This window comes from Schistocerca americana, chromosome 3 (assembly GCF_021461395.2).
Source record: "Schistocerca americana isolate TAMUIC-IGC-003095 chromosome 3, iqSchAmer2.1, whole genome shotgun sequence".
Taxonomy (NCBI): Eukaryota; Metazoa; Arthropoda; class Insecta; order Orthoptera; family Acrididae; genus Schistocerca; species Schistocerca americana.
Window position 1 is genome coordinate 183,402,547 of NC_060121.1, and position 12,553 is coordinate 183,415,099.

Consider the following 12,553-nt stretch of genomic DNA (forward strand, 5'->3'; position numbering starts at 1 on the left):
TTTTGTCAGGACTGGCTCTCCCAAGGCCGTCAGTAGTTCCAATGGAATGTTGTCTACTCCGGGGGCCTTGTTTCGACTCAGGTCTTTCAGTGCTCTGTCAAACTCTTCACGCAGTATCGTATCTCCCATTTCATCTTCACCTACATCCTCTTTCATTTCCATAATATTGTCCTCAAGTACATCGCCCTTGTATAGACCCTCTATATACTCCTTCCACCTTTCTGCTTTCCCTTCTTTGCTTAGAACTGGGTTTCCATCTGAGCTCTTGATGTTCATACAAGTGGTTCTCTTATCTCCAAAGGTCTCTTTAATTTTCCTGTAGGCAGTATCTATCTTACCCCTAGTGAGATAAGCCTCTACATACTTTCATTTGTCCTCTAGCCATCCCTGCTTAGCCATTTTGCACTTCCTGTCGATCTCATTTTTGAGACGTTTGTATTCCTTTTTGCCTGCTTCATTTACTGCATTTTTATATTTTCTCCTTTCATCAATTAAATTCAATATTTTTTCTGTTACCCAAGGATTCCTACTAGCCCTCGTCTTTTTACCTACTTGGTCCTCTGCTGCCTTCACTACTTCATCCCTCAGAGCTACCCATTCTTCTTCTACTGTATTACTTTCCCCCATTCCTGTCAATTGTTCCATTATGCTCTCCCTGAAACTCTGTACAACCTCTGGTTCTTTCAATTTATCCAGGTCCCATCTCCTTAAATTCCCTCCTTTTTGCAGTTTCAATCTACAGTTCGTAACCAATAGATTGTGATCAGAGTCCACATCTGCCCCTGGAAATGACCTACAATTTAAAACCTGGTTCCCAAATCTGTCTTACCATTATATAATCTATCTGATACCTTTTAGTATCTCCAGGGTTCTTCCATGTATACAACCTTCTATCATGATTCTTAAACCACGTGTTAGCTATGATTAAGTTGTGCTCTGTGCAAAATTCTACCAGGCGGCTTCCTCTTTCATTTCTTAGCCCCAATCCATATTCACCTACTACGTTTCCTTCTCTCCCTTTTCCTACACTCGAATTCCAGTCACCCATGACTATTAAATTTTCGTCTCCCTTCACTATCTGAATAATTTCTTTTATTTCATCATACATTTCTTCAATTTCTTCGTCATCTGCAGAGCTAGTTGGCATATAAACTTGTACTACTGTAGTAGGTGTGGGCTTCGTATGGGGGGGGGGGGGGAGGGGAAGGACAGGTATAAAATCGCGCGCGCACACACACACGCGCGCACACACCCATCGGCACATATACAGACACAAGTAGACATGTGTAAATGCAAAGAGGTTGGGCAGAGATGTCAGTCGAGGCGGAAGTACAGAGGCAAAGATGTTGTTGAATAACAGGTGAGGTACATGCGGCGCCAACTTGAATTTAGCGGAGGTTGAGGCCTGGTGGGTAACGGGAAGAGAGAATATATGGAAGGGCAAGTTCCCATCTCCGGAGTTCTGATAGGATGGTGTCAGTGGGAAGTGTCCAGATAACCCGGACGGTGTAACACTGTGCCAAGATGTGCTGGCCGTGCACTAAGGCATGTTTAGCCACAGGGTGATCCTCATTACCAACAAACACTCTCTGCCTGTGTCCGTTCATGCGAATGGACAGTTTGTTGCTGGTCATTCCCACATAGAAGGCTTCACAGTGTAGGCATGTCAGTTGGTAAATCGTGTTGGTGCTTTCACACGTGGCTCTGCCTTTGGTCGTGTACACCTTCCGGGTTACCGGACTGGAGTAGGTGGTGGTGGGAGGGTGCATGGGACAGGTCTTACACCGGGGTCGGTTACAAGGGTAGGAGCCAGAGGTTAGGGAAGGTGGTTTGGGGATTTCATAGGGATGAACCAAGAGGTTACGAATGTTAGGTGGACGGCGGAAAGACACTCTTGGTGGAGTGGGGAGGATTTCATGAAGGATGGATCTCATTTCAGGGCAGGATTTGAGGGAGTCGTATCCCTGTTGGAGAGCTACATTCAGAGTATGATCCAGTCCTGGAAAGTATCCTGTCACAAGTGGGACACTTTTGGGGTTGTTCTGTGGGAGGTTCTGGGTTTGAGGGGATGTGGAAGTGGCTCTAGCTTTTTGCTTCTGTACCACATCGGGAGGGTAGTTGCGGGATGCAAAAGCTGTTTTCAATTTATTGGTGTAATGGTTCAGGGATTCAGGAGTGGAGCAGATTCGTTTGCCACAAAGACCTAAGCTGTAGGGAAGGGACCGTTTGATATGGACTGGGTGGCAGCTGTCATATTTTATTTACTCAGGATTGTCTGACATTTGGCATTACCCCCCAAAGGCCTCACACTTAAAGTTCCCATCTCTGGCTGTAACCCTTCTTACCATGAGTTCCTATACCAGTTCCAAACTGAACAATCCATAGCCCTCACCCACCTAATCCTTCACCTACACGTCAACTCAGCCAATGAACATACCCGTCAACTCGTATCCTTAATAAAAGTCCTGAATCTTTCCTCTCCCACATCCACACCGGCTGTTCAGAGCATCCTCCTACAGGCCATCCACAAATTAGAACAGCATGCCACCCTCCACCTCAAAAAACTATCCAATCTCCTGGTTTCCCACCTCCGGAAAGGCAACTCACTCACCCTCCACAACCTTTCCAACAAACCTCAACCTCCTCTCATTGCACACAGACCCACTCTCTCCCATCTACTCAATTTCCCACTTCCAGCTCCACTCTCCCCACAACCTCAAAATTCTAATCAACACAATCTGGAACCACAACACCACAATTCAGTAGTTAACCTTTCCTCCAAACCTCTCTCCCTATCCGAAACCTCTGTCCTATCCAAAGGCCTCACCTTCAGCCCTACTCCCAGATTCAACCAAACAGCCCTCGTCAAAGATTTATTGTCCTACACTAGCAGTCTCTGCTGGAAATATCACTTTGCCACGAAGAAAAATAATCCTAATCCTACTCCTAATGATCCAACTCCCCAAGACACTACCCAAATTGAACCCTGCCTGGAACAGTTCCGTCCTCATTCACAGCGGGACCCACCTCCTCTTCCTCAAAACCACCCTCTCCAAACCTTCCAGGAATTTCTCACTTCCAGCCTTGCCTCTCAATCTGTCTTGAAAAACCTTAATCCTACTCCCAACATCACCACACCTGAAGCCCAGGCTATCCGTGATCTGAAGGCTGACCGATCCATCATCATTCTTCCGGCTGACAAGGGTTCCACGACCGTGGTACTTGATCGTCGGGAGTATGTGGCTGAGGGACTGCGTCAACATTCAGACAACACTACATACAAAGTTTGCCAAGGTAATCCCATTCCTGATGTCCAGGCGGAGCTTCAAGGAATCCTCAGAACCTTGGGCCCCCTACAAAATGTTGCACCTGACTCCATCAACCTCCTGACCCCACTGACACCTCGCACCCCTACCTTCTACTTACTTCCTAAAATTCACAAACCCAAACATCCCGGCCAGCCCATTATAGCTGGTTACCAAGCCCACACGGAACATATCTCTGCCTACGTAGATCAACACCTTCGACCCATTACATCCAGTCTCCCATCCTTCATCAAAGACACCAACCACTTTCTTGAACACCTGGAATCCTTACCCAATCTGTTATCCCCGGAAACCATCCTTGTAACCATCGATGCCCCTTCCTTATACACAAATATCCCGCACGTCCAGGGCCTTGTTGCGATGGAGCACTTCCTTTCACGCCTATAACCTGCCACCCTACCTAAAACCTCTTTTCTCATTACCTTAGCCAGCTTCACCCTAATCCACAACTTCTTCACTTTTGAAGGCCAGACATACCAACAATTAAAGGGAACAGCCATGGGTACCAGGATGGCCCCCTCGTACGCCAACCTATTTGTAGGTTGCTTAGAGGAAGCCTTCTTGGTTACCCAAACCTGCCAACTCAAAGTTTGGTACAGATTTATTGATGACATCTTCGTGATCTGGACTCACAGTAAAGAAGAACTCCAGAATTTCCTCTCCAACCTCAACTCCTTTGGTTCCATCAGATTCACCTGGTCCTACTCCAAATCCCATGCCACTTTCCTCAGCGTTGACCTCCATCTGTTCAATGGCCAGCTTCACACATCCATCCACATCAAACCCACTAACAAGCAACAGTACCTCCATTATGACAGCTGCCACCCATTCCATATCAAACGGTCCCTTCCCTACAGCTTAGGTCTTCGTGGCAAACGAATCTGCTCCAGTCCTGAATCCCTAAACCATTACACCAATAAACTGAAAACAGCTTTCGCATCCCGCAACTACCCTCCCGACCTGGTACAGAAGCAAATAGCTAGAGCCACTTCCACATCCCCTCAAACCCAGAACCTCCCACAGAACAACCCCAAAAGTGCCCCACTTGTGACAGGATACCTTCCAGGACTGGATCACACTCTGAATGTAGCTCTCCAGCAGGGATACGACTTCCTCAAATCCTGCCCTGAAATGAGATCCATCCTTCATGAAATCCTCCCCACTCCACCAAGAGTGTCTTTCTGCCGTCCACCTAACCTTCGCTAACCTCTTGGTTCATCCCTATGAAATCCCCAAACCACCTTCCCTACCCTCTGGCTCCTACCCTTGTAACCACCCCCGGTGTAAGACCTGTCCCATGCACCCTCCCACCACCACCTACTCCAGTCCGGTAACCCGGAAGGTGTACACGATCAAAGGCAGAACCACATTTGAAAGCACCGACATGATTTACCAACTGACATGCCTACACTGTGAAGCCTTCTATGTGGGAATGACCAGCAACAAACTGTCCATTCGCATGAACGGACACAGGCAGACAGTGCTTGTTGGTAATGAGGATCACCCTGTGGCTAAACATGCCTTGGTGCACGGCCAGCACGTCTTGGCACAGTGTTACACCGTTTGGGTTATGTGGACACTTCCCACTGACACCATCCTATCAGAACTCAGAAGATGGGAACTTGCCCTTACAAAAAAAAAAAAAAAAAAAAAAAAAAAAAAAAAGAGAGAGAGAGAGAGAGAGAGAGAGAAAGTGTGCATCTGATCATATGAGTTTAGGAGATCTTCCAACATCATTTTTCTTGCGCAGTTGCATACAAAATTAATATTGAAGTCACTACATATAACTAACTTTCGGTACTTCCTGTAAAGTGAACCAAGAACCCTCTCTCTGAAGTCAAAGTTAGGGGATCTGTAAACAACAATTAGAAGTTTAGTTTCACTAAATTCAACTGCCCCTGCACAACATTCAAATACCTGTTCATTGCAATGCAGTGCCTATAAATTACTTGCTGTTTGAAGAAAAGTTGAAAAAGTTATGTTGTGACTTGGCAAGACAGCCAAGTCACTATGAGAGGAAGCCAAAAGGCACGCGTTTAAGCTCACGCAGGCTGGCGTGAGGTCTGGAACAGTTAAAGGAGTTATAATAGCAAGAAAAGTATGTAGCTGATGGGATACTTAACTTTAATCCATAATTGGTGAACATCGGTCTGATGGTACATGCATCACAAGATAAATAGCAATTGATAATGGCGCCTTGCTAGGTCGTAGCAAATGACGTAGCTGAAGGCTATGCTAACTATCGTCTCGGCAAATGAGAGCGTAATTTGTCAGTGAACCATCCCTAGCAAAGTCGGCTGTACAACTGGGGCGAGTGCTAGGACGTCTCTGTAGACCTGCCGTGTGGCGGCGCTCGGTCTGCAATCACTGATAGTGACGACACGCGGGTCCGACGTATACTACCGGACCGCGGCCGATTTAAAGGCTACCACCTAGCAAGTGTGGTGTCTGGCGGTGACACCACAAGTTAATACACCACAGAACAACTGTTTTGGTGATCAGTTATTTCATCACTTGCCTTACTTTAGAGATTGAGTAGTGTGCAGAAGCATGTCGGTGTTATACTAATGTATAAGAATCTGGTAAACTTTGAAATCACATGTCTTTGAGAGTTGAAACTTTTGTTAGCCTGGACAGTTGATTTGGAAATAAGAAATATTAAATGTTGCAGACATAAATTTTTTTCGCTGAATGAATGTTTGACGACACCACATTTCTCTGTAATGATGCTATTGTGTTTTTGCAACTTCAGGATGTCTGTTAGTCGTTCACTGCGTATGTTTGGTGAGCCGAACAGACCTCCTGATTGGTTCTCTCAGAAGAACTGTGCTGTTCAGTATTCAATGTTGCTGGAGAATGTCGAAACACCCAAAAGGAAAAAGCGCAGTGAAAAAGGAGAAGTCCACGTAGAAACACCTGGGGAGAGTATTGTGAGGAAACTGACTAATGGTAAGAAACATAGAAAATTAATATTTTTGTAGCACTGTAGTACATTTTAGCCAAGTAGAAGATTTGTGAATCAATTTCATGTAATGTCTCTGTTTTTACACTCTTTCATTCACCAAAAAATCAACTGCTGTGCCCACTCATGTGTCATGCTTTGGAACTGGAAGATTCATTGGTGACATTTGAGCATGCTTGTGTGTGCAAGGAAAACAATGCAAAAAATCAGTATAAATGCATGGATATTTGTAGGAAAATTGAGTGTTGCCAGGAATAGTTGTGCACAGTGTATACACAATAGTATGAGGTCCAGTATACTGACAAATGCAGTGAAATGGCATCACATTTCATGTCTGTAATACAGTGTATGACAAGATATGAACGATTAAAGTGGTAGAGGGTGGAACTTAATATATATAAAGGCAGTTGGCTTTGTGTGGTTTAATGTGTGCATATGTGCCTCTACTGCTGATAGGAAACAGGTACCATTAGTGACAGTGTGTGTAATGCACATAAACCATGGTTGTAAAAGTGCCATGTGGAAAACAGCTTGAGATGAAAAAGCAAAAATCAGCATATACAAGGAAATGGGATTCCCTAATCTCCATATTGCTAAGAAGTTGAACTGTTCAAGAACAATAATTGATAATTTGGTTAGATAAGACGTGTGGTATAGACAGAATGTAAGATACAGGTTAAGTAGAAAATTAGTTGAGGCATCAGAACGGTCCCTTTTGCCTAAAGCAAGAGCCCCACAAACTGTTATTCTTCTCAATTTGTTACTGATTTATGGTTGTCAGTAACTGTCAGGTGTATATGACAAATTTTGTCGAATGACAAACATCTTACATTCAAAAAAACTACTGCAGTAGCTTGCTGTAACACCGTAGCAAAAATATGCTAGATCGGAGTGTGCTGAAAAACATACATCATGGACTTCAGAATGGGATAAGGTGATGTAAAGTGATGAGAAGCAGCTTAATTTAGATAGGCTGCATGGATTGCAGTATTATTGGCATGATATGAGAACAGTGTAGCAGGTAAGAATGAGGAGAAATGTTGGTGGTAGGAGTGTTAAGTTTTGGGCAGCCTTCTTCATTAAAGGTAAATAATGCATTGCTTGACTGAACACTAGAATGAGTTCTAACATGTACACTGTGATGCTAGAGACAGAATTTATTACAATGTATGAGGACCGAGGGAACGAAATTCTAATTTTTCAAAAAGATAATGCATTTGTGCATGTTTCTGCTACAACCAAAAGTGGTTTGAAGATAAAGATACCAATTTCTTGCCATGGCCTGCATGTAGTTTGGATATGAACCCTGTGAAAAACCATTGGGGAATACTTGCAAGTCATGTTCATCACAGTGGAAGGCAGTATGAGGCTGCACGTGAGCTGAAAAGTGTGATAGGAGAAGACTGGGTGACAATTTCACCAAAAGAACTAAAAACCCTAACAAAATCAGTGCTGAAGAGAATTTTTCTGGTAATTAGGAATAACGGAGGCTGGATAGAGCATTAACAATTCAATAACATACTATGACAGTGAACGCATTTACACCAGTCTCCATCCAGGAAATGCAAATGCCTAATTTTGTTACTCGTGTTGCAAAAGAAATTAACTAATTCCATCATGATTGTTTGTAACTTATGTGTCTACTACTTTCATAGTAAATTTGATACAATATGGTTCAGATGTACTATTCCCCTGCGGGTCCAGGGGTTAGAATAGGCCTGAGGTATTCCCGCCTGTCATGCGAGGCGACTAAAAGGAGTTTCACACATTTTGGTTTTTATGTGATGGTTCCCTGTAGGGTCTGACCTCCATTCTTCAAAATTTTTCTGAAGAGCGAGCCAATTGGGGAAGGGCGCCTTACAAGGTGCATCGTGTCAATCGTGCATTGAGATCTTTAGCCCACATGCTCATCGTCGCATTGGAGTCCTGCCAATTCTCCATCTCTTGGGCGAGGACACCTTCCTGGGTGCATTTTCCACCATGCACTATGCAGTGGCGATTTATACATCAACAATGAATATGGACTTCTTTGCACCTGATATCCAGCACAGTAGCCAGTCCGTTGTGGTGGGGCCGCCATGTACCCTGTTGGTTGTAGTCCCCTGACCACACAGGCTCTGCTGATGCCTGCGCCGTTAACTCCCCACGTATGCCAAGGGGTAGATGCCCATCCCCCTGGGGCATTGGGACTCTCGGCAATGGCCATCCTGCCAGGTGGCCTTTGCTGCAGCTGGGTGGTGCCTGTGGGGAGCGCCCCTAGTAGAAGTGGGTGGCATCAGGGTAGATGACATGCAATGAAGTGAAGTGAAGTGTAGTCCATCATCTCTTGCTGGTGGTGAAACACCAACAGTCTCTAAGTGTTCATGAGCTCAATTAAACACACAGAAGTACGACCCCAAATCGTTCCCCTCCCTGGCCACACCATGGGAGGAACGTCAGGCTAAGGATGGCAGCAGATATTATTCGCCCCAGTACCTTGTATGTTTGATAGCCGATGGGAAATCTTTCATGACGATGAAGCCTCAGTTTTTTGTTGAGCATTTAGATGACAAGTTTGGGGAGGTGGAGGGCTTGTCCAAAGTGATATTTGGGTCAATCTTGATCAAAACAGCATCCTCTGCCCAGTCACGGGAGTTTCTCGCTTGTGGATGCTTCTGTAACCATCACATCCCATAAGAGCTTAAATATGGTCCAGGGTATCATATTTCGCAGAGATCTCTTGCAGTCCGATGATGAGTTGCACGCCAATTTAGAGCGGCGAGGTGTACATTTCGTCCGGCATGTCCACCGGGGTCCGAAGGATAATCAGGTTGCCATCAATGCCCTCATATTGGACTTTGAGGGTGGTACATTGCCTGAGAAGGTCAAGGTGATGGTCTACCGGTGTGATGTAAAGCCCTATATTCCTCCCCTGATGTGGTACTTTAAGTGCTGGAAATTGGGCCATATGTCTTCCCGCTGTACTTCCAGCGTCACATGCCGAGATTGCGGATCCCATCTCATCCCAGTACTCCATGTGCCCCGCCTCCCATTTATGTCAACTGTGGAGAGCACGGTTCGCCTTGCTCACCTGACTGCAGGATTCTCCAGAAAGAAAGGAAAATCATGGAGTACAAGACCCTTGACAGACTGACCTACACTGAGGCTAAGAGAAAATTTGAACGCCTGCACAGTGTGTGTATGACATCATCTTACGCCACCGCTACAGCAGTTCTGGCACCATTAGCTCCCCCAACCCCGGTCACCTCTCTGAGCCAGAAGACTACACCTGCCCCCTTGATGGTGGTTGGGGGCGGCATTTCCCTCCCTGTTGCTTCTGCGCCACCTACTTTGGGAACCCCCCCCCCCCCCCCCCCCCCCAACCATCGGAGACGTCCGTCCCCACTTCTAAGGTGGAGAAGCGTAAGTCTTCCTCGGCTTCTCTCACTAGGAAGGGGTCCCTTGGGTCACTCCCTTCCCAGGTTTCTTCTAGTGGGAAAGACGACGCCCGCCAGTGGCTGAAGAGCCCAAAAGTAGCTGGTCATAGGGCTTCACGTTCATTCTCAGTCCCGGAGACGGAGCCAGTGTAGTCCTCCCAGACAGGTAAACCCAAGGAGCAGTGAGAGAAATCCAAAAAGAAAACTCCTAAGATCAAGGAAATCGCAGTGGCACCCACACCACTGCTACCTACAAGCTCTGCGACTGAGGATGGTGTGGAGATTTTGGCGTCCGCTGAGGACCTAAATCTCGCCAGACCCTCGGACACAATGGGTATAGACTCCTCGGGCAATAAATCGGTGGCAGCAGGCATAAACTGTCTCATTGAATGTTCCATGCCTTCCCAGTCTCACGATGTCATCCTCCAGTGGAATTGCAGCAGTTTTTTTCCACCGCCTGGCTGAGCTATGGCAACTGCTAATCTTTGCACCTGCTGTCTGCATTGCCCTCCAGGAAACCTGGTTCCAAACAATGCGGAACCCTGCCCTCCTTGGCTATAAGGGATATTAGAGAAACCGTAGCGACTATAATCGAGTGTCAGGTGGAGTTTGCGTTTATGTCCTAAACTCGGTCTGTAGTGAACCTGCGCCCCTTCAAACCACTCTTGAAACTGTGGCTGTCAGAATAAGGATGATGCAGGAAATAGCTGCCTGCAATGTATATCTTCCTCCAGATGGTGCAGTACCCCTGAATGTATTATCTGCACTGATTGATCAACTCCCTAAACCTTTCCTACTTCTGGGAGATTTTAATGCCCATAACCCCTTGTGGGGTGGTACCATGCTTATTGGCGTCTCCCATCTATCCACTGGAGAGTACATGACGACCTGTGTGGTAGTGACCACTTCCTCATCTTCCTGTCACTGCCCCAGCGTCAGGTACATGGACGCCTTCCCAAATGGGCTTTGAACTAGGTGGACTGGGGAACTTCACCTCTGCTGTCATCGCTGAATCTCCCCGACACGCTAACATCAATGTGATGGTTGAGCAGGTGACTAGCACAATTGTTTCTGCGGCAGAAAACGCAATCCTTCGCTCATTAGGGTGCCTGATGCGTAAGGCAGTCCCTTGGTCGCTGGTAGTCGCTGAAGCAATTAAGGAGCATTGGCGAGCTCTACAGTGGCATAAGTGGCACTCTTCCCTGGAGCACCTCATAGCCTTTAAACGGCTCCGTAACCACGTTCGATACCTTATCAAACAATGGAAGAAGGAGCTTTGGGAGAGATACGTCTCCACCATTGGGTGCCACACGTCACCTTTCCAAGTCTGGGCAAAGATCAAACGTCTTTTCTTGTACCAGGCCCCAACAGCTGTCCCCAGTGTTACCAGAAATGGCGAGTTATGTACCGATGCAAACGCGACTGCCGAGCACTTTGCTTGAGCCTTTGCATTGGAGAATTACCCCCCAGCCTTTCGCACACTCAAATGGTGGCTGGAAGGGAATGTCCTCTCATTCACTACACTCTGCAGTGAATCCTATAATGCCCCATTTACAGAGTGGGAGCTCCTCAGTGCCCTTGCACATTGCCCCAACATAGCTCCTGGGCCTGATTGCATCCACAGCCAGATGATTAAACATCTTTCATCTGACTACAAGCAACATCTTCTCATCTTCTTCAACTGGCTCTGTTGTGAAGGCGTCTTTCCATCGCAATGGCGGGAGAGCACCATCATTCTGGTGCTCAAACCCGGTAAAAACCTGCTTGATGTGGATAACTATCGGCCCATCAATGTCACCAACGTTCTTTGTAAGCTGCTGGAATGTATGGTATGTCGGTGGTTGGGTCCTGGAGTCATGTGGCTTGCTGGCTCCATGTCAGGGTGGCTTCTGCCAGGGTCACTCTACCACTGATAAGCTTGTTTCCCTCAAGTCTGCCATCTGAACAGCCTTTTCCAGACAGTAACACCTGATTGCCATCTTTTTTGACTTACATAAAACATACGACATGACTTGGTGACATCATATCCTTGCCACATTATATGTGTGGGGTCTCCAGGGATCACTCCAGATTTTTATCCAAAACTTCCTGTTGCTCCATACTTTCCGTGTCCAAGTTGGTGACTCCCATAGTTCCATCCATATCCAGGAGAACGGAGTCCTGCAGGGCTCTGTATTGAGTGTCTCTCTATTTTTAGTGGCCATTAACGGTCTAGCAGCAGCTGTCGGGCTCTCTGTCTCACCTTTTCTGTATGCAGACAACTTCTGCATTTCGTACTGCTGCTCCAGTACTGTTGTTGCTGAGCAGCGCCTCCAGGGAGCCATCCACAAGGCGCAGTCATGGGCTCTAGCCCACGGCTTCCAGTTTTCAGCCGCCAAGTCGTATGTCATGCACTTTTGTTGGCACCGTACCGTTCATCCGGAACACGCACTTTACATTAATGACAATCCACTCACTGTATTGGAGACATATCAGTTCCTAGGACTGGTTTTTGACACTCGATTGACTTATCTCCCTCACCTTTGTCGGAGTAAGCAGAAGTGCTGGCAGCACCTCAATGTCCTCCGTTGCTTGAACACCACCAATTGGGGTGTAGATCACTGTACGCTGCTGCAGCTCTACGGAGCCCTTGTCCAATCCCAATTTGACTATGGGAGTGTGATTTATGGTTCAGCAGCACATACAGCATTGCATTTACGCGACCCCATGCACCACTGTGGAGTTTGATTAGCGACAGGAGCTTTTAGGACGAGTTAGGTCACCAGCGTACTGGTTAAGGCTGGTGTCCCTCCTCTGCAGATCAGATGTGTGCAACTGCTCATCAGTTACGAAGCACACATTCATAGTTC

At 46.6% G+C, this 12,553-nt stretch overlaps 1 protein-coding gene across 3 annotated transcripts in view; it reads left to right on the top strand.

Moving 5' to 3' along the window:
* The window catches only part of LOC124605611 (bromodomain-containing protein 8), a 277,718-nt gene that overhangs the window by 24,347 nt on the left and 240,818 nt on the right, over positions 1–12,553 (top strand). For all 3 annotated transcript variants that reach the window (XM_047137415.1, XM_047137416.1, XM_047137418.1), the window contains exon 3: positions 6,079–6,275. In XM_047137415.1, coding sequence (XP_046993371.1) covers positions 6,079–6,275 — 197 coding nt within the window. The remainder of the gene's footprint in view (positions 1–6,078; positions 6,276–12,553) is intronic.